The 16063-nt window shown below is 50.4% G+C and overlaps 3 protein-coding genes and 4 non-coding genes across 7 annotated transcripts in view; 6 read left to right on the top strand and 1 right to left on the bottom strand.

Annotated features, from left to right (window-relative positions):
• The first annotated feature begins 165 nt into the window (after positions 1 to 165).
• RPL4 (ribosomal protein L4) lies at positions 166 to 6184 on the top strand. Its single transcript, XM_066196335.1, has 10 exons — positions 166 to 262; positions 1774 to 1945; positions 3445 to 3551; positions 3873 to 4011; positions 4325 to 4449; positions 4681 to 4810; positions 5225 to 5381; positions 5503 to 5586; positions 5755 to 5875; positions 5958 to 6184. The coding sequence occupies exons 1-10, from the start codon at positions 260 to 262 to the stop codon at positions 6102 to 6104; spliced, it is 1185 nt and encodes a 394-aa protein (XP_066052432.1). The 5' UTR covers positions 166 to 259; the 3' UTR covers positions 6105 to 6184.
• On the top strand, positions 1602 to 1702 carry LOC136297120 (small nucleolar RNA SNORD16). Its single transcript, XR_010723104.1, has one exon. It is a non-coding gene; the product is annotated as a small nucleolar RNA SNORD16 (small nucleolar RNA).
• Positions 3291 to 3361, top strand: LOC136297117 (small nucleolar RNA SNORD18). The gene has a single exon (XR_010723101.1). It is a non-coding gene; the product is annotated as a small nucleolar RNA SNORD18 (small nucleolar RNA).
• Positions 3709 to 3808, top strand: LOC136297119 (small nucleolar RNA SNORD16). The gene has a single exon (XR_010723103.1). It is a non-coding gene; the product is annotated as a small nucleolar RNA SNORD16 (small nucleolar RNA).
• LOC136297118 (small nucleolar RNA SNORD18) lies at positions 4843 to 4914 on the top strand. The gene has a single exon (XR_010723102.1). It is a non-coding gene; the product is annotated as a small nucleolar RNA SNORD18 (small nucleolar RNA).
• Positions 6185 to 6638: 454 nt separating the features above from the next.
• On the top strand, positions 6639 to 10006 carry SNAPC5 (small nuclear RNA activating complex polypeptide 5). Its single transcript, XM_066196798.1, has 3 exons — positions 6639 to 6749; positions 7789 to 7878; positions 8496 to 10006. Exons 1-3 carry the CDS (start codon positions 6660 to 6662, stop codon positions 8601 to 8603), a joined length of 288 nt encoding a protein of 95 aa, XP_066052895.1. The 5' UTR covers positions 6639 to 6659; the 3' UTR covers positions 8604 to 10006.
• A 441-nt stretch (positions 10007 to 10447) lies between these two features.
• Positions 10448 to 16063, bottom strand: part of MAP2K1 (mitogen-activated protein kinase kinase 1) — a 32686-nt gene continuing 27070 nt past the window's right edge. The window contains exons 7-11 of the mRNA XM_066196797.1: positions 15531 to 15738; positions 14534 to 14598; positions 13192 to 13253; positions 12283 to 12328; positions 10448 to 11394 (exon numbers count right to left, since the gene is read on the bottom strand). Coding sequence (XP_066052894.1) covers positions 11281 to 11394; positions 12283 to 12328; positions 13192 to 13253; positions 14534 to 14598; positions 15531 to 15738 — 495 coding nt within the window. The 3' untranslated portion in view covers positions 10448 to 11280. The remainder of the gene's footprint in view (positions 11395 to 12282; positions 12329 to 13191; positions 13254 to 14533; positions 14599 to 15530; positions 15739 to 16063) is intronic.

Here is a 16063-nt window from a genome sequence, read left to right as displayed (position 1 = left end):
GGGGATCTGAGCGGGACAGAGGCGCCCGGAGGGCTCAGGATGGGCGCGGCGGGACCGAAAAGACTTTGCTGCGAACTGAGACCGGGGCTAGAGCTCGACCCGAAGCTTGGACTGGGATCAGGGGTTGACCGACCGGCGCGGCAGAAGCGGCGGTGAGAACGCGGAGTGACATCGACGTATTGACGGGAGGGTGACAAGTTCTTCCTTTTCCGGTCGGGGCGCGGCGCAGGCGGGCGGCCGCAGCAGCAGCTCCGCCGCCATGGTGAGGGCAGCGCCGGGCCCGGCCCGGGGCAGCGAGGGGCCGCGGGACGGCGGGGCGGGCAGCGGGGCCGGCCCGGGGGAGCCGTGCCCGGCGGGCAGGGCCGAGCCGCGGGCAGCTCGGGGGCCGCGCTGGCGGCGTGGAGCGCCCGGCCGCCATTTTGGGCCCGTCGGCGCTCGGCGGCCGCGTGGAGCCCGAGAGGCGCCGGGATCGGGAGGCCGCGGGTGGGAGCTCCGCGTGGTTTGCCCAAACTCCTCCTTTCCATGGACATGAAATAGAGTGGGATAGGGTCCCCATCGCCATCTGGCAGCGCTTTGTAGTTTCCTCATGTGTCTAAAGTAAAGCAGGCCTCTTGGGAGCGTTTGCGCTGAGCTAGAGTGGGAAGAATGACTTCTATATATCGCATTTTTAAACCTGTTTTTATTGCAGAACAGGCTTTAGGAGGCCTTGGTGTAGAATCAGGTTGCAATTAAACACCTTTTCTTACCGGTACAGCTCAGACTGTGCTCTGATGCCTTCGCCCTGATCGAGTTTGTTTTTTGTGTCGGGGTCTCTGGGCTAACACCGGGGCCCCGAGCCTTGCCCGTGAGCAGTGTCACATGCAGAGATGGCCCTTCCGTTGCTCTTAGCTGGTTAGTTTGCAGTTCTAGAGTATTTTAATACCTCTAAAATGAACTGCAGCTGGAAAAGGGAAGGAAGATGCTTTGCCTGTGCTGTTACCACGAGGTCATTTAACAACCCATACAGTATAAAGCTAAAACATTGTTTTTAAAGGGTGCTGCTCATCCTCTGGCTATTTTTGAGCATCCTTTCAGCCTTTTGACATGCAGCTGGTGCTGAGAGCAGCTTAATTTTTCACTTCACAAATTTGAAAGCACTAGAGACTGTTCAGAGGGTCCACACTTCCCTCTGACCCTGTTTGACGTCAGTTTGAGCTGCAATCATTACAGCAGAGAAGTCGGTTGCAGCATCTCCTAATTTAAATTGCAAGTGTTTGATTAATGCAGGTGGGTTCTTTTTAATAGTGGATGGGAAATTTTGAAGGGGATTTATTGTAGAGCACAGGGGCTGAACTGTAGAAATGCTTTGGAAAATTCAGGTGTAGTTTTCTGGAGGGTCCAGCCTTTCTTCTGACACTGATGAGCTGCAGTCATTGCAGAAGTTGGTTACAGCATCTCTTATATTAAATTGTAAGTGTTTAATTAACACTTGGGTGGGCTTTTTAATAGTAGATGGGAAGTAGTTTTGAAGGGGTTTGTTACGGAGCCTGGAGGCTGAGCTGTAGAATATCTTGGGAAATTCAGGTGTAGTTTTCCGTGGAGCACAACTGGGAGTGAACTATTGCCGTGATGACGTAATTTGCGTCTTACCCAGTGCCCAGCGACAGTCGCCTGCTGTCATCGCGCTGGCACTGCCGGGCTGACGACTCCTTCCTTCTGAGCAATACCCAGAGCAGCCCAAACACCGGGAGATTCACCTTTCGTAGTACCAAAAGGTTCCGTGCTCCCCCCCAGGCTTGCGCTCGGCCGCTGATCTCCGTGTACTCCGAGAAGGGCGAGGCGTCGGGCAAGAACGTGACGCTGCCCGCCGTGTTCAAGGCGCCCATCCGGCCCGACGTGGTCAACTTCGTGCACACCAACCTGCGCAAGAACAACCGGCAGCCCTACGCTGTCAGCGAGCTCGCAGGTACGGCCAGGGCTCACCTGGAAATAAAGCTGGGGATGGGGTAAGGAGAAGGCTCTCAAATCACACTCGCCCCCTCAAGCTGGGAAATGAGAAAGAAAGGAGTTCGTTTTGGGATCTCGATTAATGCAGCCTTTGGAATGTGATCGGGGGTTGGGGGATGAGGTTGACACCTCTCTGACTCCGCTGGTCAACCTGGAAGTCCATCAATTTACTTCCCCCGCTGGAAAAGAATGTATTATTTACCAAACATCACTGTTTATATTACAAAGCTCCAGTAGAAAATGCAGAAACATCAGAAGGCTGAAAAATCAGGGTAGCAGTGCTCATGGCTGGGGTTCTGTGCAGAAGGCAAGGCCAGTTGTTAACAGGCTGCTTTTAAACACAGCGTTTTTATATGTGGGCCTGGGAGAATTTTAGCCTGCTTAGCAGCTGCTAACATTTTCCCCAAGGAAAAGTTTAGTATTTATTACTTTGATCCATGATATTAAGACGAAGAAAAAAATGACAACTATGTATGAATCTATTTAACTACTCTGTGCAGTGGAGCCAGCACAGAAATGAGTATTTCCAGTTCTAATGCATTAAAAGTTGTATGTTCTAATGCAGTTCCAATGCATTAAAAGTTTCTCGAGAAAGTTTTTTTCTCAAAACAATCTTGGTAAACAACTCTCCTTTCTCAAACCAATCTTTGTCCAACTAGTTTCTCTAGTTTAACCAATAGGATTAGAAAGGTGTTGTTTCTATTCACCAATCATGTTAAGCCTGTATCAGAACACCTCATAAAAAGTAGTAAGAATTAAACAAAAGAAGGCCTTCTTTTTCTATACTTTGAATAGGCCTTCTGAATTATTTGGAGTCTTCTGTGTCCAACAGCAACATTCTTATTCTGAGGAGCATCGAGGTGGTGTTTTGGGGTGTTGCTGGGAGTATCACAGTGCCAAAGGTCCTCAGGTGGAAGCGTAGCTTTTTGCAGGAGAAACATAAAATGGCTGAAAGTGTTGCAAGTGAAAATCTCTGCTCCACAAGACTTGCCTGAGGCATTCACCAAAGAAAAATTCCTGCAAATGGGCATTTGTTAGATTGGCTTCTGTTGTTGGTGCAGATGACTTCTGCTTCCCAAGAAGTCTGTGCTAGGAACGTGCCTTTGTAATCTTATTTCTAAATTTCACATGAACATACCTTTTTAATCTTGTTTCTAAGTTTCACACAAAGTTTTTAACTTGCTGAGTATAGCAGTGCCAAGTCAGACCTCCAGACTGAGGATCAAGCTTAAAATAAATGTCTTTAATGTCAGAATAAAGTACATTAATAGACTAGGATGTTTTCCTGATCAAGGTTTGTTGTGCTGAAATGATGAAATTCCACTTCATTGGTCCGTGTTTCTGAAACACATGATTGTGTGGAAGTTCTGATTGGTGCCCTGGCTTCAGCATCCCTCTGACAGTGGGAACGTGGCAGTGATGTCACTCTCTGAATGACCCTTTCTCTCTCTCTTGCAGGTCACCAGACCAGTGCTGAATCATGGGGTACTGGGAGAGCTGTTGCTCGAATCCCTCGAGTCCGGGGTGGTGGCACTCACCGCTCTGGCCAGGGTGCCTTTGGCAATGTATCCTTCCATGCCTCTGCTGGCTTTGGGGGCACAGAACTCGGCCAGCAGAACAGTTTTTAGTTATCTAAACGTGAGATGGAATCTTTTTCTTGAGGTAGTCTCAGGCTTGATCTGATGTGATTCCCACTCTGGAACCACATGACCCTTTCTGCCTTGCCATGATGTCGTAATTTGCGCCTTACGCTGTGCCCAGGGACAGTTGCCTGCTGTCAGAGTCCTGGCACAGGTGGTTGACGACCCATTAACGCTGAGCAAGCAACAGAGAGTCACTTTGGGCTAAGAAAATCCCAAAAAGTTGTCTTTAACTGCAGCTCCCAGATGTGTCGTGGCGGCCGCATGTTCGCCCCCACCAAGACCTGGCGGCGCTGGCACCGCAGAGTGAACGTCATGCAGAAGCGTTACGCCATCTGCTCTGCTCTGGCTGCCTCTGCCCTCCCAGCTCTGGTCATGTCTAAAGGTGAGAATTCTGCCTCCGGAATTGTTTGAGCCAGTGTTGGATGCCACCAGCGTGGTGATTGAATGGAGTCTTGCAGTGTGGTTTGATTTCTGTTCGTGGAGGTAGAGATTTACTCAACACTCAGGTACACAAAGTCCTCTGTGAGACACCACTGGAACTTTACTGCTCTGGTTACTGTGCTTGACTTCATTAATTTCTATCGTGAATTTAATTTATCGTGTATCATTAATGAATATACAAAGCAATAACCGTGAGGAATGGGTCCAGCCAAGCTCAGTGAGCAACACTGAGTGTCTTGTGAAATCCTCTCTAGGTCACCGCATCGAGGAGATTCCAGAACTTCCTCTGGTTGTTGAGGACAAGGTTGAGGGCTACAAGAAAACCAAGGAAGCTGTTCTCCTCCTGAAGAAGCTTAAAGCTTGGAATGACATCAAAAAGGTGAGTTGAGAAGGTGTGATCTGAAGGGCAAAACACAGGGGATTCAACTCTGCAGTGATTAGAGCAGGAATTCCAAATAGTTCTGTATGTTGACTCAAGAATGATGAACTTCTTCACTGGTCCGTGTTGCAGATCTGCAGTGATGATGGTGAAGTTCTGACTGCAGCGGTGTATTGGGCTGGGCTGGGGGCTGCTGGGATATTTGGGATATTCACTTCCTGCCTTTCCCAGGTTTACGCCTCCCAGCGCATGCGGGCCGGGAAGGGCAAGATGAGGAATCGCCGCCGCATCCAGCGCAGGGGACCCTGCATCATCTACAACGAGGACAATGGCATCATCAGAGCCTTCCGGAATATCCCAGGTAACTGCCCTGGGACACACCCACTCCTCTGCCTGGAATGATGAGATTCCACTTCATTGGTCCGTGTTTCTGAAACACCGTGATTGTGTGGAAGTTCTGACTTGCTGCAGTGGTTGATGTGTTCTTTGTAAGGGCGATGTTTTAGGGTGTTTGTGACAAATGTTGCAGCTGTTCCCAACCCTGAACTGTGTTTGGGGCAGCAATGAGGCTGCTGAGTTTGCCACTGGGGAAAGGCTGCTGCTGATTATTATTAATTTAAAAATTCAGTACACTTTCATACAGAGGTGTGTGCAGCTCTGTAGTGTCAAAGCCAAAAACCCCCAGTCACTTTCTGCATCCTGTCTGTTGCGTAGCCTCCCATTCCTGGGTTTGAATTACAAACTCAAGGGATTGCTTTGCCTGCTTTCCCTGCAGGGATCACTCTGCTGAACGTGAACAAGCTGAACCTGCTGCGCCTGGCTCCCGGGGGCCACGTGGGGCGTTTCTGCATCTGGACAGAGAGCGCCTTCCGCAAGCTGGACGATCTGTACGGCACCTGGCGCAAGGCTGCCACGCTCAAGAGCGACTACAAGTGAGTGCAGCCAGGGTGGGAGAGCGGCCCCCCTTGTTCCCAGGAAAAGGGATGCTGGGACTTGCTCCTAAGTGCCTGGTTATGGTGAATTAGCCATGGTGACAAAACGTTGGTTTCGCAGCCTGCCAATGCACAAGATGACCAACACAGATATTGGAAGAATCATGAGAAGCCAGGAAATCCAGAAGGCCCTGCGTGCTCCAAAGTAAGTGATTTTATTTAATGAGCAGAGGCTTTGCAGGGAGGTTTCAGGCTGGGATTTCTTAATTCCTGGGTAAACACAAGGATTTGCAGCTGTCCAGATTTCAGGGATAATTCAGCAGAAGTGGCATTGCGAAATATGCTGATGGCACAACATGGCTGTGCTTTTCAGGAAGAAGATTCAGCGCAGGGTCCTGAAGAAGAACCCGCTGAAGAACCTGAGAATCATGATCAAGTTGAACCCGTATGCCAAAACCATGCGGCGCAACACCATCCTACGGCACGCCCAGAACGTGAGTGGGGCTGCCACGGGCAGGGCTGGGGCTCCTGCTTTGGATGTGGCCCTGATCGATCTTCTCTCTCTCTCTGTTTCAGCACAAACTCAAGGAAGAGAAGAAAGCCAAGGCCCAGGCCAAGCTGGCAGCCAAGACCCCGGCTGCACCCAAGGCAGAGCCTGCTGCCAAGAAGGCCAAGACAGCCAAGGCAGCCAAGCCCGCGGCGAAGGGCAAGGCAGAGGCGTAACTGGGGCCGTGCTGCCCCGGCGTCCCCGCGGCTGCTGTGCCCGGGGCGTGTCCCTAATAAACGCTGTTGGAACAGAGAAAGCCGGCTCCGGGTGTGCGTGTCTGAGTGGGCGTTCAAACAGAAACTTGCGGGGAGAGAGGAGGGAGGTGCGGCTGAGCCTGCGGGAGCCGGGATCCTGCGGATACGGTGGCCAGAAGGGGCCGCGGGTGTGGCGGCCAGGAGCCGGTGCTGTAGCCGGCGGTGGCCAGGAGCTGCCGCGGATGCTGTGGCCGGCGGTGGCCGCGCGGCGGCGTGGCCGGGACCGGTGCTGTGGCCGGCGGTGGGGGGGCCGGGACCGGTGCTGTGGCCGGCGGTGGCCCGGAGCTGCTGCAGGGGCTGTGGCCGGCGGTGACCAGGAGCAGGGGCTGTGGCCGGCGGTGGCCCGGAGCTGCTGCAGGTGCTGTGGCCGGCGGTGGCCGCGCGGTGGCGGCGGCCGCTCCCCGCCGTGCCGCGGTGACGTCCCGCGGGCGGCCCGTGACGTGCGGGGCCGGGGCGGTGCCTCCCCCGGCGGGGACGATGCTGAGCCGGCTGCAGGAGCTGCGCCGGGAGGAGGAGACGCTGCTGCGGGTCAAGGCGGCGCTGCACGATCAGCTCCGCCGGCTGCGGGTGCGCGGGGACGGCCCGGGGCTCGGGCGCGGCCGCGGGGACCGGGGCGGCGGCGGCGGGAGCGCGGCGGCGGGGCCGGGCCTGCCCCTCTGCCCTGCCCGCCACAGGCCGGGCCCGCTCGGCGCTGGGAAAGGGGCGGCGGGGAATCCCTGGGGGGTTCAGGAGGTCTGGGAAAGGGGGAGCCACCCACCGTGCTCTGAGAGGTGAATGCGTGCAGGGTGCATCTCAAAGAGGTAAATGTAATTGTGAGTGTGTGCAGGGTACATCTGTGACAGGTACCTGTGAGTGTATGCAAACGTTAAGAGAGAAAAGCGAGTGCATATAGGATACATGAAGCGATAAATGCAATTGTGAGTGGATGTAGGATACATCTCTTGGTGACACCTGTGTGAGTGTATGTATGCATTGAGAAGTATGTGAGCCCTAAGATATAAAGGATCCTATATATCTCTCTCCTATATGTAGGATATATCTCTGAGAGGTAAATGTGAGTATATATATATGTATATATCCTATATGTAGGATATATCTCTAAGAGATACATTTGCCTCAGAGATACACTCACATTTACACGTCTAAGAGGTAAATGCAGTACATATTAATGTAATGTAATACATATTAAGAGATAAAGGTAATTGTGAGTGTACAAGGAATACGTCTCTAAAAGGTAAATGTGAGTGGATGTAGGATACATTAAGAGATAAATGTAGTTGTGAGTGGATGTAGGATACATCTCTAGGAGGTACCTGGAATTGTGTCTGTATACATTAAGAGATAAATGTGAGTATGTCTCTAAGGGGTAAATGTGAGTGTGTGTTTTGCCTTGGCTGATGGATGGAGAAGGGATAGTTTGAGGTAGTGGAACTGAAGACTGTGTGGCTTTAGAGACTCAATGCAAATCGTAATAAGGGAGCATAGAACAGAATTGCAGAAGATTTAACAAAGCTTCTCCAAGCGCCCGGAATTCCAGGTCAGGGAGGCTAAGCTGGGCCGGGATGTGAATGACCGTGCCAGCAGTGCTCCCTGCGCCTCCCTGCAGGTGGAGGAGCTGGCGCTGCAGTCCATGATCCAGGCGGGCGAGGAGAACGTCCCAGTGCCGCTGGCAGCCCTGGCCGAGGACACGCAGCAGGTACGGGGGTCCCTGGGCTCGGAGGGGGCCCCACGGCTGGGGGTGAGCATGAGCAGAGCTCTGCCTGCTTCTCCTGTGCCTCGTGTCCCCTCATTGACGCTTCTCATCCGTGCAGAGCTCAGCTGTAAAATGTCTGCCTTGCTGCTGGTTGGTTTCAAGGGTTTCACCTTTTCCCATCCTCAAAAGCAGCACCGTGTTTCCAGGGGGATGGGGAAATACCTGGGTGGTGAAGGTCTTTCCAGGGGGATTGGGGAAATACCTGGGTGGTGAAGGTCTTTCCAGGGGGATTGGGGAAATACCTGGGTGGTGAAGGTGTTTCCAGGGGGACTGGGGAAATACCTGGGTGGTGAAGCTGTGGCTCACCATTTATGGGATATTCTGTGGCACTGGGGTGGCCCCGGTGCTGGGGATGGAGGCTCAAGTGCTGCAGCTTTTCACTCAATACCTGCCAGCCTGACCCGGGTGCAGCTTTCCCATGGAGATCAGGGCCTTGTTGCTGTGACGGGCTCTCAGTCAGCAGTTCTAGCTCTGCATTAAATTCATCTTTCATTAACGGTGATTTGAGAATTGTTCGGTGCCTCTGCTGGGTTTGCTAATCGTCCCTTTTCTCGTGACAGACCCTGGGGCAGATGGACAATGAGGCTGCCATCAATCAAACCCAGTTACACCTCGGTCTTCAGGATGATAAAGAGGAGGAGGAAGAGGAGGAAGAATCTGATTCTTGAGAGAAAAAAAATCAGAGATGGTTTTTAGTACAGACTCAGGAATTTCTTCTTCATTCATACGAAACTCACCAAGTGATTTCCATTTTGTGCTGTGTGTGGGTATGAACTATTCGATATGTCAGAGTTGAGGGCAGTGACACTGAACACATGAACTTCACAGCCTGGGCACATCTTGACTCAGATGCTGAAAGAATGAACATCTGCTGCACAAATATGTAGCATAACCCATTCCACATTTCAGACCTAATGTAGCTCTTACAACATCTTTGGATGTGGAAGGGAAGAGTAATTGATGAACCAGACTAATTAACACATGCACTAAAAGCAATAACTTGCCTGTTCTCACTTCCTGATGTGAGAGACAAATCCAGGTCCTGGTGGCTGGTGCTGCCCCAGTGATTACATGATAACCTCATTTGCCTAAACTGGGAATTTAAGATACAGAGTGAGAAAAGATGTGTCCAGGGCTGTCTCCAGCCTTCAGCTGCTCTGTTCTCAGTTCCGTGGAAAGCTGGAGTCATTCCCAGAGTCCTCCCATTGTCAGCCCAACTCTGTGCACAGCAGGGAGGTCTCTCTGTCCCCCTGGTGCTCTTCAGTTCTGTCAGTGTGTCCCAAAGAAGGACTTTCTACTCTTGCTCCTTCAAAGCGGCAACCAAGGAGCCTTTTATTTGTCCACAAATTGTAGAGTAAAAAATGATCCGTGGTGCTCGTACTAATACTCTTAAAATTGGTGTTAATTTCTTTTTCTCTCCTTGTAACCTCATGAATCAAGGCAAGGTCACCTGTTACCATGTGATTCTCAAGGAGGAGCATGAGGAGTTTAAGAACTTAATTATAAATGGAAAGTGATGTGAAATCTCCACGATTTTTGCATTTGGAAAAACGTATCTGGTATCCTGGGGGATTCCAGCGAGTTCCTGCCACTGTTCAATGAGTGTTAATTTGGCTCTTGTTTGGTTTGGACCAATGGAAACTGTTGGGATGTAAATGTGGCTTCATCCTGTACTAAAGACTATTTGAGGATCCTGGGTATCTAATGGAAGAATTTAGAACAGGAGTGAAGAGATTGTTTAACAAAGCTTTCCCAAGCCTGACAGGTTAAAAAAAAAATCCCCAAAGTTTGAGCCAAAAGTGTTATGGTCAAATAAACCTTTGCAGTGATGTGTGTGAAGAGCTGGTTTGGGAGGAGCTCAGGAGCCATCCTGGCCTTTCTTGGCACATTTCAACTCCAAAGGATAATTTTGACTGTTGAAAAATGTTATTTGTACCCAGCATGGTCCAGAGTAGCTTTCATGGATGAAATTCCTGCTGCTTTTGTGAACGAGTCCCTTGCCTTTGGATTTAACAGCCCAATTCTAGTGCATGTTGCAATAAAGTTCTTTTCCTGCTGTCCTTGCCCACAACTGTGCTTGCAGTGCCCACGTTATTTCTGTCTGGGGGGACAAAGTGGGAGTTAAACCTCTCAAACCTTGCTGTGTGTTTCTTTTAGCCAACAGTAAAAGACTCTGGGGTGGGTCTGTTTGCTGGGTGTAGGTAAAGCTCGGAGAAGAGTTTAATTTACACCCTCCCAGCTGTCACTTCAGGCGTCACTGCAGCCAGGACAGGCTGGAGGGAGCCCTGGATGTGTCACTGAGTCATTTCCTGGCCCCAGGCTGTGCCAGCCCTTTGATACCTGATCCTTTGGCCATGTGGAAGTTCATGTCCCGCTGCTGGGGATTCCTCTGGAGGAAGAATTTCAGGCATTTCCTCATCCAAAGCATCCTTTCAAAGAGCTGAAATTTATAGTGCAGTGACCAGATTAAAGCCTTGGTCAGGTTATTAAAAAAAAAAAAAGCTTCAAGAAGTTACATGATAATATATTTATTAAGAGAACCCATTGCTGAACATCTGAGAGAATAAAACAATAAAGGATTTTCATACACTTTTAGACATTAAACACAGTTGTCATGACTCTTTAGGTTAAAAGAAAGCAAAGTGCTTGGATCATTGTCTCGATTCCATAGGACACCTCCAAGAACTAACTTTTAAAAATCAATTAGAAAGACATAACACCACTAAATCCAAGGATGATGATATGTTCGGAAAAAAAAATAAATATAGAAATATGAACAAGTCTACAATTAGAATATTGCCCTGTGCATTCCGAGAAATGCAGAGCTCTTGCCTTCTTCACCTGCAAAAAGAGAGAGATCTCTGGACAACAGCAACATTGGAGCCTAACTTTCAGGAACAGCTGGGCAGCAGCAAAGCATGCTCACAGACAGGCTCGGAGCATCCCGATCCCGAGCCCGGGGAGCTCAGGGAAAGCATGATTGAAGTACCAACGATTTACAAAGAGTCTCGATAAAGTTCAAACAAGCCAGGGGCCAACCCCCCTCCCCCCCACCACCCCTGCCCCCAAGTGATATTTTCATTAAGAAAGAATATCCATAATCACCTAAAATCAGCAAGCACTGGAACTTACACAGCTTACATTTGGTCAGTGTGAACGACGGAACCCGGTACGATACCAATTAGTTTAGGACGAGATTTAAAACCGTTTTTGGCACATGCTTATCAAGACATTCTTCCTTAAGAGGTGAAATACATGTTTGAACGGGTACAAGCTGAGGAGGAGAAGAGGACCAGGAGAGCACGGTTGTCACCAGAGGTACAGTCCAGGAGCTGCCCCCGGGGCTCAGACGCCGGCGGCGTGCGTGGGGGTGCTGGGCTGGTTAAGGCCGATGGTGGAGCAGAGCCACCCCGCAAAATCCACCTCCTCCGCCTCGGATCTCTTGATGAAAGCATGGATCTGGGCACAGGAGAACAGGGTCAGGCTGCCAGCTCTCAGCCTGCTCGGCAGCAGCCCCGCAGGAGCGCCCTAAATCCACCTGGAGCAATGGAGCTGGGAAACTTTACAAACCACGTGGGGGAGTTCTCCACGGAACAGGCAGCACGTGGCAAAGCATCCCAAAGGAATCCTGCCACGGAGCACTTGCAGCACAGAAATGATAAAGGATGTGACTCAGCCACTCGAGGTAAGACTCTGGAAAATGTCTGCCTGGGCACTAAAAGGTTTTTTGTAATAAAAAAAAAATCTCTCTGCATTTTGCACCATTATTGTGCAGCAGGGTCAGGGCAGGGAAAACCTGATTTTCTGCACCTCAGCTGAAGTCCTGGCACTACACTTCAAACCATAAAAAGGTGCCCTGAGATTGATATGGTTATTTGACACAGGGGAAAAATGCAGGATTTGTGTTGAGTTCTACAGATTCTGCAAGACAAAGCTGGTAAAAAAAGTGACAAATCTTGTGTTTCGCAACAGATGATTAAAAATGTATTTAATTAGTCCATATGGCATGTGGAGCTTTGTTCTTTTGTCTTCCTAAAAGTATTAACCAAGACTTTATCATTACCTAAGAAACTCAAGGGAGAATTCTTTTGTTAATTAATTTTAGTCACCAACTGTGATTATCAAATGGCAGACTCCACAACCCACCAGAATTTTGGTCTCCTTGGCAGTCCCTGTTGTCGGAGGGGGTGAAAGCTGCAGCCCCTTGATCTCCAGCTCAGAAAAGCTGTTCCTGCTCAAGCTGAGCTGCTCATGGGCCCCCCCCGGTCTGCCCTGGGCCAGCTGAGGAAGCCAACCTGCCTGGGAAAGGGCTCTTAGATTAAAATGAAATTAAAAACCTTCACTTACCATCAGCTGCTTCAAGTCGGCTCTCTCAGCAGGATTTTTAATTAAACTAGGAAAACACAAAGTGGTGCACAAGTTACACCCTGTTATCTTTTAAGATCAGGCTGGAGTTGTTGGTTGTACTGCGCTGGTGTGGTGACACAGCTCCATAAGAGCATCAGGTGCCTCTCAGACAGAGATGTGAGCCTGCAATTCCCCTCTGTGGGCTCCACAGCTCCAGGTAAGAAATCCTGACTTGTCTGAGACTGCTGAGCGTCTAAACCAAGCTGGGGACATAAACCCCATTTCAACCAAAACAACATGAACCACTTTATCCCTCACGTTTCTTTGCCCCAAGTCAAGCTCAGGATCAAGCCAGGGCTATTGCGTGACTGTCCTTCCTCCCGGAAGCAGCAAATACAGATATCTGATAAACAAACTGCAGCGAGCTGCCTCCCTTAGCATTGGTTCAGTGCTGGCACCACTGAGGTGCAAGTGGGAAAGTGAAGAGGTGGGGGAGTGGCTGCTGGGATAAAGGTGCTGGTTCCTGGGCAAGAACAAACCTCTGGAGCCTGCAAGACTCTGCAGCCTACGGCACAGCCGCTGCAGGAGCTGTCTGTGCTGGGAGTCACCTCCTAAGGCTGGGAAAGGGCTGCTCTGAGCTGCACACAGCAGCAGAAATAAAGTGCTGAATACAGCAGCAGAAATACAGAGCAGAAATTCAGAGAGGACTCTCCCTGAGCCTCGGGGTCCCTCTGGGTGCACAGTGTCGTGCTGCCTGTGAGATGAACTTCAGGCAATTAACACTCAAAGAGGATTATGCTGATTGCAGTCCTTACATTTGCCCTGGCCTGGAGCAGGGACTGTGATTGCCAAGTGCCTGATGGACAAGGCAGGGCTGAGCCACAGAGAAAACACAGAGAAAACACTCACCATTTGTTAACAAAATCTTGAAATTCAGAACCAAAGACACCATTGGGCAGTTTTGGAGGTGGCTGTAGATAAACAGATTTTTAAAATCAGCAATCATTCAGCATAACTAATACACGATGATGCACAACCTACTCAGGGGTTTACCAGCTCCATGTCCCACATCTGAGCAAAGCTGTAAAACCCTGGCTGATTTGGGTTATTACTGCCAGCTGCAGGATTCCAGGTGTTTCAGCAATAAATCAGATTTTCCCTGGTATGGGGTGGGTTTTGGTGGGTTCTGCTTGGTTGGTTGTTCTACTTTCTCCACATACACACACACCTGAATGGGGTGAGCACAGCCTCAGCTCTCATCAAGGAAGGCTCAGAGCACTAATTAGCACCCTGTCATTCTCCACACAGCTGAGGGAAGATGCCCTGCACGTCATTAGTTCCATAATCCTTTTGATGTCAATTTTCTGTCCCTGGGAATGAGTTTGTTCAGGCTCTGAAGAATTCTGACAAATAAAGAAGGGGGACTGCATAAACCTTGGTATCAGATATTGCCTCGTCCTCCAGGACTTTGCTACAGGATCAGGGTTAAGTTTCCATCCTTACACTGAGTTTCATGCACAGAGCAGAGACGAGGCCTGCACCCCTCCCTCACTGGTGCACAGCCCGTGCTGGAGGGAGCAGCTCCCGCTGAAGAAGTTTGTGCTAAATCAGAGGTGGCACAAGATAATCTTGCCAAACTCTCCAACTCCTGCAGCTTTTCAGCCCAAACTGACCCTCTCAGGAATGCTGCAAGAGCAGGACCACAGCAGCTGAAGTAATTCAATGCTAACTCTGCTCTCAGAGTCAGTGCTGGCAGGCTGGGCTGTTATATAATATGCAAAACAGATCTGTAATCTGAGAGGATTGTGCAGGCAGATGAGTTTCAGAAGCAATTTATCAATTTCTCAGTGGCACAGGCAATGCAGGCACCCAGACACCAACTGTGCCTTTGAAACGGGTGAGCTGGACACTTTTCAATAATTCATCCAGCTGGAACAATTGTTATCCAATGCTACAAATGACAGCTAGCATGAGCATGGCTTGGTTGGGTTGTTTTTTTTTGAGGAACACAAGCAGTGGAGTCACACAGGTTTCAGTGGTACTTGTGGAAATACTGGAAACAACCCATTCTAAAACGGGAATCTCTAACCAGCCTTGGAACTCGGCTGTTTGAGAGATAAGAGAATTGTGACAGTCATAAGGCTAAACCAGACTAAACAGCACTAACCCCACAGTCCCCCAGATCGCAGGATGCTTTAAAAGTTTACAGTTTTAAAGTGGAAAGTGCAGATTTTTTACGGTGATAATTTACCTCATTGACGATGTAATCCAGAAGTTCAAAGATTGCCATTGGGGGTCTGCTGTCTGATCCATAGGCTGGGGAGAAATGGGAGAGGAGGGATCAGTGTCACTGTCCCTGCAGGGCTTTAGGGCTGCTTGAGGAAGCCCAAGTCTGACACTTTTGGCACCTGGCACCCAGCAGATCTACAGAAAAAAGGTGCAACAGCAGCAGGGAAATGCTTTCATGCAAGGAGACACTTCCAGGTGTGATCCAAAGCACTCACTTCACTGGGAATCATCCTGCAGCACTTGGATCAGCGTCTTGGAGAAAACCAGAGCAACAAACTGGGATCTTGGGGCTGTGCACAAGAACCACCAACAAAAGGGTCTCTGGTGCTCTGTGCTCTCACTGAAGCTCAGCCAGGTGCCCACTACAACCCTGGTTTTTTAAAAGTTTCAAGCCCCACTGTGCAGAGCAGGATGAGATAGAATAGCCCTTGAAGCTGGCAGGGAAGGGTGTTGGGAATGGACTCAGAGTGTTGGGAATGGACTCAGGGTGCTGGGAACGAGCTCAGGGTGCTGGGAATGGACTCAGGGTGCTGGGGATGAGCCCAGGGTGCTGGGAACGAGTTCAGGGTGCTGGGGATGGACTCAGGGTGCTGGGAATGGACTCAGGGTGCTGGGAACGAGCTCAGGGTGCTGGGAACGAGCTCAGGGTGCTGGGGATGGACTCAGGGTGCTGGGGATGGACTCAGGGTGCTGGGAACGAGCTCAGGGTGCTGGGAACGAGCCCAGGGTGCTGGGGATGGACTCAGGGTGCTGGGAACGAGCCCAGGGTGCTGGGAATGGACTCAGGGTGCTGGGAATGGACTCAGGGTGCTGGGAACGAGCTCAGGGTGCTGGAAATGGACTCAGGGTGCTGGGAACGAGCCCAGGGTGCTGGGAATGGACTCAGGGTGCTGGGAACGAGCTCAGGGTGCTGGGAACGAGCTCAGGGTGCTGGGAATGGACTCAGGGTTGTAACTCACAGCTCATGGGCCGGCCGGGCGCTCTTTGCCTGGGCGAGGTCTCTGTGACTGGAGAATCTCCCTCCACGGGGCAGCCAAACATCAATTCCAGCTCCTTGGAGTCAGGAGGGGGAATGGGGTACCTGCCAATGGCCATCTCCACCAGGGACAGCCCCATGCTCCAGATGTCTGACTGCACTGAGTAGTGAGTGCCCTGCAGCCTCTCGGGCTGCAAAACACAGGGAAGGGGAGAGAGGCAGGTTTGTAACATGAAATTACAAAAAAAAATTACATTCTGCAACAACCTGGATAAATGAAAGGATGAAACCTCTTAGTACAGCATGCTCACATGAGTGACTTGTTGGTATTTTCCTGGAAATACCAGAATTTTTTTTTTTTTTGCCTCTGTATTTCCTCAAGTTCCTCAAACATTCCAGCACTGCAAACAACTGTGAGACTCTCCAGAAATTCTTCTCTTCTGTGCTGGTTTATTTCTTCAGCACACATCCAATGGAAGTATTACACAAGGCTCTGCAGGCAATATCACAGCCAAA

Source organism: Chamaea fasciata, unplaced genomic scaffold (assembly GCF_029207755.1).
Source record: "Chamaea fasciata isolate MVZ Bird 193981 ecotype frontalis unplaced genomic scaffold, bChaFas1.0.hap1 SCAF_14, whole genome shotgun sequence".
Lineage (NCBI taxonomy): Eukaryota > Metazoa > Chordata > Aves > Passeriformes > Sylviidae > Chamaea > Chamaea fasciata.
Note: the sequence above shows the minus strand (reverse complement) of the source record. Positions and strands in the feature narration are given on the sequence as shown.